Raw genomic sequence first — 16,040 nt, 5'->3', positions numbered from 1 at the left:
ATATATCTACCTCATCCGGTACCATTGCCGATGAAGATGGCCCGGCAGAGGAAATATCGACACGTTGACGAAGAGGTTGCATATAACACATATGATTGCGCGGTTGTTGTGAACGGCATAATTTGCAATAAGAAACGCCGCATTTGTGTTTTAAATTCGATTTAACGATACGACCGCAACTGTCGCAAAATCGCACGATGCTACAAACATTAGCGGGAGTTCTACCGTCGTACGATTTGCCGCTACGATGACGCTCGAAACACCTTGCACCGTAAAATAACCGATTGCACGCGTCGCATTTTATTTCAGCGTAAGTGGAATCGCACGGCGATACGGATAAACATCGCGGACATTTATTTAAACACCGGTGACTATTAGGCCTATCATTTCGAAAGCCTACATTACATGCTACACAATAATCGCGAGTACCAGCGGCGGCTTTTAAATTTAAAATAGGATTATAATGTTGCGAATCCTCGCAATACGCGATATTTAATCGCCGCGAGGACTCGCATCCGAGAGAAGCGAGTATTTCGGTTCCGTCATACAACGGTTTTTCGCCACGACCGAAAGTATTAAAATTATATACAACAATCGCGATATTGTCGGCGGCGAAATAACGTTGGAAACGTTCGATTTCGCGAATTCCGCAACCCTCTTCCGGTATTACGAGACCGGCATTTCTCGTTAATTGCAATGCACATTCGCGTTGTAACGAAGAATGCGGATATCTTATCGCGTTCCATTTCTCATGCAGCTCGCCTGTACGGATATTATCACGCTCGCTATAAGTTCGAGCTACTACGAGGGCGCGAGGAAAGCACAGGTTATCCGAATTATTAATTTCGACTATCGAACGTTTCGCGACATCCCTGCGTGTTAATGCGACGCGACCGCGACCTGAAGGCATCGAGACATTATAAACCCGTATGTTAAATTGGTCAGCGATATCGAGACCACCAGCGCTCTGTGCTAACGAACTCACGAGTCTCCAAATATTCTCATAACTCAAATCGCGCGACGGACGAAAAGATATACCCGCGGGACCACGCGATAAATTCGGCGAATCAAACGATAACCCTACGTAATCGCCCGGTTCGCATGAATTTAACGCATACGCGTGAATTTCGCAAAACGCGTTTTCTAACGAGTGATATATATCGTCGCCTTCAGTCAACGGTCGTATCGTGAAATTCGCTTCTCTACCGATTACCTTGAATCTTTTAAATTGTCGCGCATTTTCCGATATTAAATTTACAAAATTAAAATTATTATTTTCGACCTGCTGGTGCTGAAGTTGTTGCTGCTGTTGCTGTTGCTGTTGTTGATATTGTTGTTGCTGCTGGTACTCATGCTCCTCCTCTTCCTCCGCGTCCTCTTCACCCTCCTCAGTCTCGGATGAAATATTTTCCGAGCGGGGTAACTCGGCTACCTCGCCCTCAGTCTCCTCCTCCACCGCTTCTTCTTCTTCTTCTTCCTCATTGCTGCGGGAGAGCGCTGAATTTTGTTCGCCGACAACACCACCACCTTCGTATTGCACTGTTAAAAATAAAAAACCGTATAAATTATAAAATACTATTTTCATCATTTTTATTATTTTAATATTTTTATACTCGAATGTAATCCGTACTATGAATGTTAATATAACGAAATAACTCACCTTTTTTAGCAATATTCGCTGTTTTTTATTCCGTTGCTAATATTCCGGGGAATAGCTAATCCCCCAGCGACGAGTTTCTAAAGAAAAATTAAAAATTTGCTGGATTAAATTCGGGCATAAAAATATACCGAGAAATAAATTAATAAAGTTACCTTCTCTGGAGGGAGCGTATACATTTTCCTCTTCTTCTTCATCCTCCTCTTCTTCCTCTCTCTCTGTCTCTTCTTCTTCTTCTTCTTCTACCACTATCACTTCCTCTTCCTGCACTTCTTCTGCCTCCCCGCTCTCCTCTGTCTCTTCTTCGTTAATCTCCACTCTCTCGCGCTCCTCCATCTCTCGCGGAAATTCTAATAATATTTTAAGATTTGAATATTTAATATTATAGAAACAGAATTTAAAAAAGTTTTAAAAATACTTTTATATTCGGATTTTCGTTTTAGTATATATTTTACATCAACATCATCTTACCCGGCGAGAACACTTCGCTATCGGGGCTGCTGACTGCGTATGCGATGTCGGCAGCGTCATCGTCCATGTTTTCCTCGCCGTCGTCATCGTCGTCAAGAACGACAATGGGAATCGCCGGATTTTCCTCGAGTAATCGCGGTCTTCCTGAAATGTAGAATATTTTTTATTAGTATTAATTGTTATTTTTATTACTAGCGAACAATTTATCTGAGAAAAATTAGCACACGTTTTTATTACGTGCAAACTTACGTGAAGGACCTGCCTCGGGTTCTTCCTCAGCACGGCGCCTACGCGAAGATCGTACCATCACTGTTCTCGCGGGATTATTGTTTCCTGCGATTATAATTAGTAATTAAATATTTAACTTTATAATCGCGATTTTCGTATTTTTTCATCGAAAATAAAAATAAATAAAATAAGTAAAAATAATTACCCGCCGACTGGATCCTGCTGTAGTTTTGGAGTAGGTAGGTTACATGTCCACCTACATCCTCCTCTTCTTCATTTTTCTCATCTCTTCTCAAGGCTCTTCGTGCACCAATTATTTCGCCGGCAATATTTAGTAATTCCGTGTCGCCGCCGAAATGCCCCAATTTATATAAAATTGCCAGCATTGTATCGGAGCAGACACACGCGAAACTCGAAAATACACTATAATTATGTTCACTTGTTTCTTCACTTTCCGTTAATTTGGAAATGTAGCTCGCGAAATTTATCTTTGGAGATAAATTCGCAGCCAACTTTACACAACTTGATATCAAATTTTTATTACGCGCCATTTTTTCTCAAAGGAATAACACGCGAGTGAAAATCGTACAAGTTTCCTCGGGCGAAGAAAATCTCGAAAATGCTTATATTCGGTTAAACATTGTCCATTTTATGTTTTCTCCCCTCTCGAAAAAGGAAAACAAATCTCTAACAAATCTTTATCAGCGCTCGGAGAAATCCGAAAAATGTAGAAAATGTTTGAAATTTCTTGTAGTCATACCGTATTGTAATTATATTTTTCATCGTAGCGTGAATAATCTATTTGATTTTTTATTTTGTTTTTTCGAAAAAGTAACTGACGCCAAGCATTTTTCTAATTACCTTAATTAAGTATTGGTATTCGCATATGATTTCTTAAAAACTAAGCGTGATAAAAAAATTTGTAATTATTTCATTTGTCAAAGATTTTTATTCCGCGTCGACCATAGCTATTACACGAGTAGAATAAATTTTTAAAATGATTTGTTTCTTTATAAGAAAAGATACTCGTTTAATGCTAATAATAATAATAATAATAATAATAATAATAGCAATACACAACGTGTTTTTGCGAGTTCGCGGTAAAGAACAGAAGGACATATTGGGAGATATATTGAAAACGCAGTAAAAAAAGTACTCTGTGAATTTTTTTAAGAAAAACTTGATATTTATTATTATTACATTTATCGATGTATGTTTATTTATTGGTTTTCATAAAATTTTCGTTTTTGTAAAATTGTACGAGAAATTTCATTAAATTTAAGCGAAAGTATCTCTACAAATACAATGCTGAAATATACCTACATCTAAAAATGTTAAATTATTAATTTGAGTTCGGACACTTTGTTCGATTTCTTCATAATTTCCTTTAATTGTGAGTTTTATAATTTCACAATCTATGTACGACGAGGGAAGTTTTAATTCTATTTCGTTTATTATATAGTTAGCACATGTATTGACAGTATCAACGATATTAATTAATTGCGACAAATGCATATCTACGCATTTTATAATATTTTCCAAGCCGAGGAAAGTAACTTTCTGCATCACGATAGCGGTGTTATAAGTTTTTCGTTTCTTCAAGGGAGGCTGTTCTTCTTCCTTCTCGCCATTAGTCGCGGAATATTCGGTGGTTTCCTTGTATGCCACTAGAATAGTCCTCGCGCCATAAGCGCTGGTAAAGTTGATGGTGATATTGTTAATAATAATCGGACTTAATCCCCCGTTCTTTTTTGATCCTCGTTCAAATACTGCCTCATATGATCCATGCAGCTTTGAAATTGCTGCCACGTGTCGAAGTCGAGACAAATCCCATCGGCATTATTGCTCGTTAATTTAACAATTGGAACGAAGCAGTCTTCCTTCGTCGATTGCAATCCCACTTGTATCTTCTTAGTGAAGGATGAATTAAGTCCATATGTTGTTGATAGCAACAAATGTCGGTTTCTTCTGCCGTTGCCGATTTTATTGTCTCCATTTCCCGGCTCCGTAATATCACAAACGTGCGCGGATTTCACAAAACTCGCTATTTTTTCCATCGTTCCGGCCATTGCTATTAACTTTCGAGTGCACTATGTAAAAAATACTCACAACAACGATAGCGTATTCGCGTAGAATTTTTCTTCTTCGCTCGAGGCTTAACTTCTGTTAACGGCGGAATTCGAATGAATACGCGGTTTGTCCTCGCGCTTATATTACTGCTTTCCCCATCAAAAAAAAATCTAAAAAGAGTGGTGGGAAAATAATATGCGCAAAAGTGAGCATAAATGCGTGTTCAAACAAAATATTTTACAATAATCAAAGAAAAAATACCGAGAAACTTCTATAAACGTTTCTAGAAACTCTATCCCGGTGATTCACTATGGGAAAAATAAAAATATTTTCCATATCTTCCTAAATTATTTAGAAAGTGAATTGTTTTCTTATTACGGGGGATAGTGATTGTCTGAGTCAGCTATCGGTTGATTCGTAAAATACGAGTATGTACAGGTATTTTGTAATTTAGATGATACATCGATTTAAAATATATTTTCCGGAATTTAAGCATTTTATTTTTACTATAACCGTATATGGAGAATCAATTATGAGCTCATTAGCGTTGAAAACCATCGATGGTTATCTTAAGATTAGATTATTTTATTGGATGTCTCGAGTTTTTAACGTGCGTTTAGGCTTTTAAGAATTTCTAGATATTATTATATCGCGGGGGGATAGTGTTTGTCTGAGTCAGCTATCGGATGATTCATAAAATACGAGTATGTACAGGTATTTTGTAATTTAGACGATACATCGATTTAAAATATATTTTCCAGAATTTAAGCATTTTATTTTTATACTATAAGCATATATGGAGAATCAATTATGAGCTCGTTAGCGTTGGTGCTCGCGAAAGTCGCCGATGCGAGCCTACCCTCGCGCGAATACGCTTACTCGCGGTCGCGTGCGCCGTGTATCGGCTTATCAGCGGTGCTTTCCGCTCGCACGCGTAACAGAGAACGCTAGCGCGAGCACGCGGCCGCCGCGGATGGGGCCCCCGTGAATAAGCTTATATTTTCTTCTTACATTCCTGCAAATAATATTCGAGGAGCATGCGCATTTTTTACTTAGGTTATTGTTGTTAAATATCATCGTTTACTTTTTTATTTATGAGATTGTTCCTAAACACGAAATCGATTACTTTGTGTAATGGACGTGCGCTGGAAACATCCTTGGACGTCGATCGTCTGCGGTCCTACGGGATGCGGGAAAACAATTTTCGTGAAAACATTTCTTCGACATTTATCCCGCATGTCCGATGTCCGATTCGAGAGAATTTTATTTTATTACGCCGAGTGGCAAGATGCGTATCAGTGCTTACATTGCGACACGGGTGAGAGAGAAGAAGAGAAAAGCGAGAGCAAATATAGCGATAATGCTTTAGTAAAATCGAGGAAAAATATAATCGAATTTCACGAAGAGTTACCGCGCCCGGAGGATTATTCCAACGATCCGCTTTCTCCGAAATTGGTGATAATCGACGATCTTATGAGGGAATCATCTTCGTGCGACGCTATCGTGAATCTATTTACCAAAGGAAGTCATCATAAGAATCTCAGCGTTATACTCATTTCATAAAATCTTTTCCATCAGGGACGTGGGCAGCGCGACATATCTCTCAACACGAATTATATAGTAATTTTCAAAAATCCGCGCGATCGCGCGCAAATTCGTTATTTAGCACGCCAGGTATATCCCGACGATCCAAAATTTATGGAAGAAGCGTACTACGACGGTAGCTCGAAGCCGCATGGATATTTATTGCTCGACCTTTTGAAACAATCGACTCCAGACGAATACCAATTTCGCACGTGTATCTTTCCGGAGGATACTCTACATTACGTCTACATACCGCGTAAATCAGTCATTAGGGGCGGAAGCGTATAAAAGAACGGTATTCGCACCCGCGAGTTGTAGTTGCACGATTACGACGCAATGGTGAAAAAAGCAGATCCTAACAAAACATCATCGACGGCGATAGCGAGGAATTTACCGAATAGCGCGATAAAGACTGCAAAACGCCGCATCGGAGAGAGGAACCTGTGTCTCTTAAAAACTCTATGCTATTTGAAAAAAAATCAAAGAGCGGCGTTCTTACGTGATGCTGACAATAAATTTGTAAAGTGTATTCAGGAGTGTATTTTCAATACGCTCGAAGGTAACGTACCGCTCGAATCTAGCGAAAAAAAGCGCTTGTCCAAGCATAAAATGACTTTACGACGCATCGCGACAAAGCGGGGTAATTTGAAGACTAAAAGAAAACTATTGGTACAACGCGGAGGATTTTTACCCTATATTATCGGTCCTATACTCGGTGCTTTATTATCACGGATTATCGGCGAGTGAAAAAAGGATACAATTCTTTATATCCTTTGTGAGGAAAAATAATAATATTTGGAAAAATATTAAAAATGGAAAAGGCTAAAAAAATGGTTTTAATTTCTACGGAAAATCTCGAAAAAATCCAACGAATGCAGCAGCAACAAAATCAACAGACGGAAAATGTTAATAATACGGAAAATGATAATAATAAATCTATACGGACACCGGGAACCCCTTTATCGCGACTCGATGCGGAGATGTGTCGTATTCTCAATCTCTCGACTCCCGCCGACGAGGGTGAAAGATGGAAAATGTATAAAGAAGTACTTCAACGTTATCTTTACTTTGTTCGGGATGCAAAAAAGCGTTTTCGCAAAGATTCGCGTGGGGCTTTAAACGGCGACGCCGATGATAAAACTGAGCAGGACGAGGACATGTACTTGGAAGATGACGATACCGCTGAATTTACGCGTACTTTAATTAGTAGCGTTGGAGATGGAGGAGGTGACGCTAATAGTTTCGGGAAAAAACGCGATCAATCGGCGGAAATGATTAAAAATATAATCGAAAGTGTGCCGAAAACTTATCGCTACAAAGCTCACACGCTATTGAAATATTTACTCGATGCCCCGTCGTCAAAGATCGGTTGGGATAGACAAGGATTCGTGACTATAAACGGTGCGGTTGTAACGGGTTCGAATATTAGCGATCTCATAAATGACGCGATATGCGAGAAAAAAACAGTAAAAGCAATCGGAAGAGTTCAGTTTGCGCGATTACTGCAGGACATAAACACACCTTCCAGTCTCATAGGAAATCGTAGTTTTTTACACGCGGGCAAAATAGCTCGTCGTATTAAAAGCAGCGAATTAGCACCTGTTACTTCCACTCCGAAAACTCGTCGTTCACGCAGCAGGTTAAACGAGACGGTTGTATCCGAAGGAGATACGGTATTTATATCTGCCGATGAGGATGAGGATGAGGCCGATAAAACATTAGCAAGTAAGGACGAGAATTCCCCGACAAAGAAAGCAAGAGGTTTATTCGGTTGGAGCAAATTCTAATAAGATGGAACTCGAAAAATTATATTACGATCCTTCGCACTACGCGGGTTATTCAGCGACGCTCAATTTATCAGGAGCGGCTAAGCCGAATTTCTCGCGTAACGAGGTTGTCGACTGGCTTAAATCGCAAGACGCGTACACGCTGCATCGTCCAGTACGTCGAAAATTTCCGCGTTTACATTATAATGTGACAAATATCGACGATTTATGGGAGGCGGATTTAATCGATCTTCGTAATCTTAAGAGTTATAACGACGGATATTCCTATCTACTGGTGGTTATCGATGTATTTAGCAAATTTGCTTGGGTAGAACCTTTGCGCGATAAAACTTCGGTGTGCGTGATAAAGGCCTTTCAGAACATATTCTCGAGAAACAAAAAACGTTTACCCGTTTACCTACAAACCGACAAAGGTAAAGAATTTATCGCCACTACTGTACAAAAATTTTTAAAAGAAAAAAACATCTGTTTTCGCGTAGCTCGCAATCCCGATATTAAAGCAGCTATAGTCGAGCGTTTCAATAGAACACTTAAGGAGAGGATGTGGCGTTATTTTACGCATAAAAATACTCGTCGTTATATCGATATTTTGCAGGATGTTGTTCGCGCTTACAATCATACTCGTCATTCTAGCATTAAAATGCAACCCGCGGCCGTTACGTTGGAAAATGCGCGTATCGCGCGAGAAAATATGAATCGACGTTGGAATATCAATGATAATGATGATGATGCTGGAGGGAGAAAAAATCGCGGACGCAAACAAAAGTGTAAATACAAAGCGGGCGAACTCGTACGCATCAGTAGAGCAAAAGCGGCGTTTGAGAAAGGATACGAGGCTGGATGGAGCGAAGAAATATTTCGAATTCAACGCGTTCTCGAATGGAGAAGACCTCTTGTATACGAACTAAGTGATTTACAGGGCGAGGTTATAGACGGGATTTTTTACGAGCAAGAATTAGCACATGTTATTAAAGACTTGCGAGAGGGAGAATTTATCGTAGACCGTGTGATAAAAACCAAGGGACGAGGTAACAATAAACAATTACTAGTTAGTTGGCGGGGATATCCTTCTAAATTCGATTCTTGGATACCAGCCTCGAGTTTAATATCAAAATGAGAGGGGAAGAATTTTACATAATCCTCCCGAGCAATAGTAGCATGCGATACTTTACGAAAAATGAAACAACGTGTTTCACCACCGAATTACCTCAACGTATAGACTTAAACGATCGTTGGGAAGTAGCGCTCACGGAGATCCAGTTTCCGTGTAGCTTTTTACATATACACCCTGGAGAAGGTACATTACAATTCCTCATTGTTAGAAGGAAGAACGAAGAAATAATTCCTGTAGACGATGCCGAAGTACCGCCAGGCGTTTATTCAAATATACGCGATATTATAGAAACGATGAATTACGCGTCCAAATTGATAAACTCGCATATCGTTTGGGAATTAAAAGTCGGGGGTAGAGTTGTTATGAAACTTTCTTGTGTAGAAGAGAAATGCGACATGGTCCATTACGTATATTTTTCCGACAAACTTTGTCGAATACTCGGTTTTGATATAGACGGTAAAAAACGTTCACGCTTACTTTTCCCGTCATTTCTTTTTGCACTCGAGGATGCTACCGAGCATATAATAGCCGACAAACCAGCTAGCTTGTTACGAGGCATTCCCGACAAACTTTTCGTCTACTGCGACATTTGCGAGCCTTATATCACGGGTGATGTACAATCGCCCCTTCTTCGAATAGTCGCGCTCAATACTCGAAATAATTATTCGTTTGCATCTAGCCAGATAACCCATTTTTCGCCCGCGCAATACATCGCTTTTCGTCAAACATGTTTCCGAACAATCGAAATAGATATAAGAGATCATCTGGGGGAAGGTATACTATTCGAATTCGGAACGTTGACTGTGACTTTGCACTTTAGACGTATCGATTAGATATTATAAAATACGCGGAATCTGAGAAAGAGAAAAAGTGCATTTGACCGTTCATTATTATTATTATTAATGGACTATTACTCGGTATATCGCGACGAATTACAGAACGGAGACGGTCGCGGCGGCGGAATCCCGCGAGTTTTCGTCGGATCGCCCTATCAGCGCGGTCACGGAATCGGCAGTTTTCTCGGGGGATTATTCAGACGCGTATTACCATATTTAGGTAAAGCCGCGCGAGCTGTGGGGAAAGAAGCTTTACGAGCTGAGGTTAATGTAATCGAAGACGTCGAAAACAATACGCCATTTAAGGTAGCGGTCAAACACCGTTTTGAAGAATCGCGAGACAAACTCAAGAGAAAAGCCAAAGAAAAAATAAGTAGTCTAATGAAGGGCTCGGGATATAAGTCTGATGCGAAAATGCATGTAGCTCAGTTCCCTTTTGTCGGGCTTGATAATCACATCGCACGATCCGCAACATTGGCTCGTAAGCGACGACGGATGAGTAAGAAAATCAAAGCGGTTGGGAAAAAAAGAACGAGTACAAAAGCACAGAGAAATAAAAAGAAGAAGAAAAGTCGTACGGTTGTGAAACAAAGATTTAAGACGTCTGCGAAACGACGTAAAATCGATAAAAAACGTACCGTATCCGATATATTTTCTTAAGCGGTTATATTCGGAGCATTCTAATTTAACGACGGTGGCGAGCGACGGACGACAGCGAGCAATTTGCGATAAAGAAATATGTTTTTTCTTCACACGCATTCGAGCGAGTGTTTAAAGAGCGAACTAGATCTCTTCTCTCTACCACCTACGCAAACTAGCATCGAAAATTCGCAATGGATTCATTATAAACCCGTGACCTCTCTCTCGGACGACTCACCGATAGAATTCGTCATCCCCGGACACGGAGAAGAATATTTAGATCTCACGCACACCATGCTGAGTCTTCGTCTACGTGTAGAAACAAACGCCGATTCCGCGAGACAGGCTTCAGGAACAAGCGGCGAAAGAATAGCCGTAGGCCCTGTAAATCATTTGCTTCATTCTATCTTCAATCAAATCGACGTGTATTTCAATCAAAAGCTCGTGTCGCCTCCAAACAACGCTTACGCGTACCGAGCGTACATAGAGGCGTTGTTAAATTATTCTTCACCCGCAAAAACTTCCCATCTAACTTCATGTCTATGGGATATGGATGCACCTGGACACATGGACGATCTGTTGGAATCAAATCCCGGCAATCCCGCTCTCGCAAGACGCGCTCGTTACATTTCCGGAGGAAAGGCGTTAGATCTCGTAGGACATCTTCATTGCGACGTTTTCAATCAAGACAAATTTTTAATTAACGGTGTAGAAGTACGGTTGAGATTCGTTCGTTCGAAAGATTCGTTTTGCCTGATGGAAAGTAGCGGAACATCGAAAATTCACATTTTCGATGCTACCTTGCTCGTTAGAAGAGCGAAAATAAGCTCGGGTTTGTTACTCGCGCATGCTAGAATGATGAGTAAAGTTACAGCCAAGTATCCGCTCACGAGAGTCGAGGTTAAAACATTCACGATTCATAGCGGTGTTATGGGTGAATCGTTAGATAATGTAATACTCGGTCAATTACCGAAGCGAGTAATAGTCGGTTTCGTTAGTAATAAAGCGTTTAACGGCGACAGAAAATTAAATCCGTTTAATTTCAAGAACTACGGAATAAATTTCTTTTCGCTGTACGTCGATGGCACGCAAATTCCCAGTAGACCTTTGCAACCAGCTTTCTCCGTGGAGGAACCGCTTTACATCGAAGCTTATCAAACGCTTTTCTCTGGAACGGGCATTCATTTTTTGAACGAAGGAAATTCTATAAGCAGAGACGATTATTTCAAAGGATATACTTTATTCGCTTTTGATCTTACTCCCGATCTATCCGCTAATTGCGCTGGACATTGGAATCTCGTCAAACATGGTAGTTTACGATTAGAAGTGCGATTCGTAAAGGCACTTTCCGAGACGGTTAATTGTATTATCTATGCTGAATTCGATAATGTCATAGAAATCGACTCGTTTCGTCAGGTCATCGTCGATTTTTCGGGGTAAATTTTGTATAGACGCTTAAAATTGTTCCCCCTCTACCTCGCTCAAAACACCGACATCAGCGCGTAGCGTTTCGAAAAATATTCAGTTTCGTTGGAAACACGCTCGGCGTCGTTGTTTCACATAGAGCCTCGCGTCGAATCACATAAGTTTTTCGTAAGATGGATATAGTCGTCGATATTCAGGGTTTCCGTGATGCGAAGAAAAAGTTTATCCCTAAGAAGGTTGCTGTTGTAGCGATTGACGCTCCAATCGTCGATCATTGGATTATGATACCGCCGCATTCGTTTGCCGAATTACCCGAAAAAATAAGACAAGAAAACAACTGGCTCACGCGAAATCATCACGGCATTGAATGGTTCGATGGCGAAACTAATCCGAAATATTTTACATCGCAACTGCGGCAAATTACAAGATGCGTGCGTCACATTTATGTTGGAGGAAACGAGAAAGCGAGTTATTTGAGGAATCTACTTTCTAGAAATATATATAATTTGGAAGGCATCTCACCGGCATTCAAAAATCTGACGATAGAAGAAGAGTGCGGACATCACGGATTTCGAAAATTCGGAATCTTTCATTGCGCATTACGCAACGCTTACAAATTAAAAAGCTGGATTGTTGCGCAAAATAATTTCAGCAGCGACGGAGACAGCATTACTCAAACGACTTGCAGTTCTCCCGAAATTTTGATAGTAAGCGACGACGACGACGACGACGACGATGAAAATGAAAATATTAAAGCACAATCAAATAATAAAATAGAGAAGAAAAATCTGCAAAAAATCGAACGTACGGCTATTAACCGCCCCACGCAAACAGAAAATCCGTTAGCTGTACAACCCGAAAACAAGCCACCAAAAGAAATTATTCAAATAATACCGCTTGTTCGCTCGTCTTCGCTGCAAACAAATGGACTCTCGCGAAATTCTGCAAGCATTGCGTCAGTTAGATGTCAAACATGTGGGAGTCTATCCTGCCGACAGATTGCCGATGGTGTGGACGAGGTCGACGGCCATCGTCGCTAATACGGACAATCATAATCGCTCTGGAGAATACTGGATCGCTTTCTTCCTCGACGAAAACGGTACAGGGACATACTTCGATAGCTACGGAATACCGCCCTTGTATCCGGGTTTTTTCCTACGTCTCCGACGAAATTCCAACATTTATCGATGGAATACCGAACAACTACAAGGGCTTTTCTCTCAAACCTGCGGACTCTACAGTTGTGTATTTTTATATTATATGTGCAGCGGTTACGATCTCGATCTCGATTTCTTAGTCTTTTTTCCGAAAATTGCGAATATAACGATCATTTAATCGTAGAATTATTTCATAAAATTTTTTTTCTTCGCGAAAAGAAACATGAAAAATATAATCTTAATTAATAGCGTGTTTAATTGTAAGAAGATATAAAAAATATTTTTGCGAAGTACTACGAATTGTATGCGGGTATATTAATAAATGTGAAAATTTTTTATCTTAATTCGTGTTTAATACTTTTAGCTTTTCCCTTCTTCCTTTATAACACCTCCGCCTCGCGTTCAATCATCCGCATGTTCATTTTTTTACCTCTGTAGTACAATGTAGTCTAATTATAATAATTATTGTCTCCTGCTGAGATGCTTTGTCCTTTTTTTTCCGATAAAGCGCGTCATGAACCGTTCGAGCGGAGGGGCTTGTTTCGATATTCCATAGCGGGCCCCGAGACGGAGTGGGAGTAAGGGAGGTAAGGATTGTTTCCTCGAGACATATACCGCCGGCTACCCTCCGAAAGTCGGTAGGTGGGGGGTTCGTTCTGCCAAGACGTAGCGAGAGCGACTCTAGGGCTAGGTAACGGGAATTTGACTCGGAACCCTATACAGGTGGGCCTGAGCCGGAGTGGGAGGAGGATTGCTTTTTCGAGTCTAGTACCGTGGAGGTAGGGAAATAAAAATTTGATAAATCCCCGACAGGGGGCGTCGACCAAACACAGCTCTGGGCCACTATGGTGCAAGCCAATCAAAATCGAGACTTCGGGAGGTGGGGTATTGTTTCCACCAATCAGAACGCCTCCTTCCACTTCACCTGGCCACGCCCACGGCGCCAGGGGCCGAGTGGTGGGGGTTTGTTTTGACGCACCATAGTGGCCCATATCTACTTATGTGTAAAAAGTTTTAAAAATTATTTTTTAAAATAATAAAATGAACAAAATTACTTTATGTATTTATTAATTACATAATGTAAACTTCTGTAACATATATAATCAAATAATCAGTTCTAAAAAACATGAAATTATTCATTTTCAAAAGCATTTAAATTCATCTTTTTTATAAGAACAAAAATTACTTAAAATACAAAAGAAATTGATAATGTGGAAGTGTTAAAATTAAAAAACGGATAATATCAGTTAATAGAAAAAATTAATACTTTAACATTCTCAACTTATATTATTTTCTATTTAATTTTTTTGTTTCTTTCGTAAAAGGTGAAATTTAGCTGTTTTTGAAAATAATAATTTATGTTTATGGAGAGACTATTTATTTTATTCTAATGTAAATACATAAATTCATATTCTGAATCCTCTTTTATCGATAAAAGTGCTTCTAAAAGTGGCTTATAAGTCTTTTCATTGGCTACAAGCCACTTTTAGAAGCATTTTTATCAATAAAAGAGGACTCAGAATATGGGCCATAGAATGAGTATAGAATATTCTGTGTAATATATTACGCACATTTATAGAACATTCTATTAGAACATATATGGGATATTCTATAAATATACATAAAATGTTACATAGAATATTCGATAGATTATTCTAGTCACATTCAAAAAACATTTAAAATAGTGTCATTCGAATATACTGTAAACATACTATAAATATATAAGAATGTCTTATAGAATATTCGAAACATTCTTAAAGAATATTCATAGCACGTTCATAGAAATGTTTAGTGCTATCTGGGGCATACCATGCTAATATATTATGAGCATAACCCATATTTTTATGGATGTTGATATTTCATCATCTGTTGCATCTGCATGAGAGTTTCTTATCACATCTGAAACATTAATTTTTATACATTAGTAATTTGTAAATATCATTTTCAAAATTTATCACATCTGAAACATTAATTTTTATACATTAGTAATTTGTAAATATCATTTTCAAAATTTGTTTAAATTCGAATCGATTATAAATCCCACACGGAACAAAAACCTCTAATGGATGTCCACTAGACGTCTACCATGGAGATTCGAAACCTCCATTAGATGTCCATGAAACGTCCCGTAAACATCTACTAGACATCCACAGTTCCGCATTTCATACCTCCATTCGACATCCATTAGACGTATTCATAGATGTCATATGTACGTTATATTGAGTAATTATAGATATTGAATGAAGCGTTCATGGATGTCATATGTACATTATATGGAGTAATTATAGATATTTTGTCGAGCTTTCATGGATGTCATATGTACGTTATATGGAGTAACAAATAGATAATGAACGGATCATTTTCGTTTATTGGCCGGACATTTACTTGTCCGACTTATAAAATCGATTTAATATCTGAAGTTCCTCTATTGAAACTGTATCAGAAATTAGATCGAAGTAATACTTTTAATTTTATCTGTCGCTTTTTGCAAGCTTTATATAATTCTCATGACTAAAACTCAAGTACGAGAAAAAGAGCGCACCATAGTGGTAAACGAACGAACTAGCGCGATTACTGATTTTACAGTGAAATTTTACTTCCACTGACTATAATTATTAGTGAGATATAAGATAAAGTAACAAAAAATAATATTTACCAATACTAGGAAAAATAATTAATAAAAATTATTTATGTTAAGAGAAATGTGTACACATCTATCATACATCCATAACCGACGTCTAATGGACATCCATGATGAATTTACAAACGACATCTACCGTGGAGATAATATGGATTTCTATTAGAGATCCATTGAACATCCACCGTGGAGATAGAGGTCATATGGAGGTATGGAGGTTATATGGACTTCCAATGGATGTCATGTTCCGTGTGGGATCAATATAACTTCTAATTAATTTTTATTAGTCATCCATAAAAGTTCCACAAAATATCTATAATTATTCCATATAATGTATACATATGACATCCATGAAATCTTCACTAAATATATCTATAATTATTCCGTATAACATACATATGACATCCATATAAAGAGTAATCATAGATATTTCA

The 16,040-nt window shown here is 38.9% G+C and overlaps 4 protein-coding genes across 5 annotated transcripts; 3 read left to right on the top strand and 1 right to left on the bottom strand.

Annotated features, from left to right (window-relative positions):
* Positions 1 to 1,408: 1,408 nt before the first annotated feature.
* Positions 1,409 to 2,515, bottom strand: LOC145968785 (uncharacterized). 2 transcript variants are annotated; one of them, XM_083094572.1, is made up of 5 exons: positions 2,378 to 2,515; positions 2,129 to 2,272; positions 1,813 to 2,007; positions 1,661 to 1,737; positions 1,409 to 1,539 (listed from the first exon to the last, which is right to left on the bottom strand). In XM_083094572.1, exons 1-4 carry the CDS (start codon positions 2,433 to 2,435, stop codon positions 1,697 to 1,699), a joined length of 438 nt encoding a protein of 145 aa, XP_082950698.1. In that variant the 5' UTR covers positions 2,436 to 2,515; the 3' UTR covers positions 1,409 to 1,539; positions 1,661 to 1,696. The 2 variants fall into 2 exon arrangements, with proteins under 2 accessions (XP_082950698.1, XP_082950697.1); XM_083094571.1 differs by having other exon boundaries at positions 1,661 to 2,007.
* A 5,286-nt stretch (positions 2,516 to 7,801) lies between these two features.
* On the top strand, positions 7,802 to 8,914 carry LOC145969052 (uncharacterized). The gene has a single exon (XM_083094913.1). The coding sequence runs from the start codon at positions 7,802 to 7,804 to the stop codon at positions 8,912 to 8,914; it is 1,113 nt and encodes a 370-aa protein (XP_082951039.1).
* Positions 8,915 to 10,485: 1,571 nt separating this feature from the next.
* Positions 10,486 to 11,826, top strand: LOC145969051 (uncharacterized protein F54H12.2-like). The gene is made up of 2 exons (XM_083094912.1): positions 10,486 to 11,383; positions 11,504 to 11,826. Exons 1-2 carry the CDS (start codon positions 10,486 to 10,488, stop codon positions 11,824 to 11,826), a joined length of 1,221 nt encoding a protein of 406 aa, XP_082951038.1.
* A 53-nt stretch (positions 11,827 to 11,879) lies between these two features.
* Positions 11,880 to 12,851, top strand: LOC145969049 (uncharacterized). The gene is made up of 2 exons (XM_083094911.1): positions 11,880 to 12,518; positions 12,810 to 12,851. Exons 1-2 carry the CDS (start codon positions 11,985 to 11,987, stop codon positions 12,849 to 12,851), a joined length of 576 nt encoding a protein of 191 aa, XP_082951037.1. The 5' UTR covers positions 11,880 to 11,984.
* The last annotated feature ends 3,189 nt before the right edge of the window (positions 12,852 to 16,040 follow it).

This window comes from Camponotus vicinus, unplaced genomic scaffold (assembly GCF_025532165.1).
Source record: "Camponotus vicinus isolate PSW18456_S1 unplaced genomic scaffold, iyCamVici1.0 SCAF_3, whole genome shotgun sequence".
Taxonomy (NCBI): Eukaryota; Metazoa; Arthropoda; class Insecta; order Hymenoptera; family Formicidae; genus Camponotus; species Camponotus vicinus.
The sequence above is the reverse complement of the archived record's forward strand: the minus strand, read 5'-3'. Positions and strand labels throughout refer to the sequence as shown.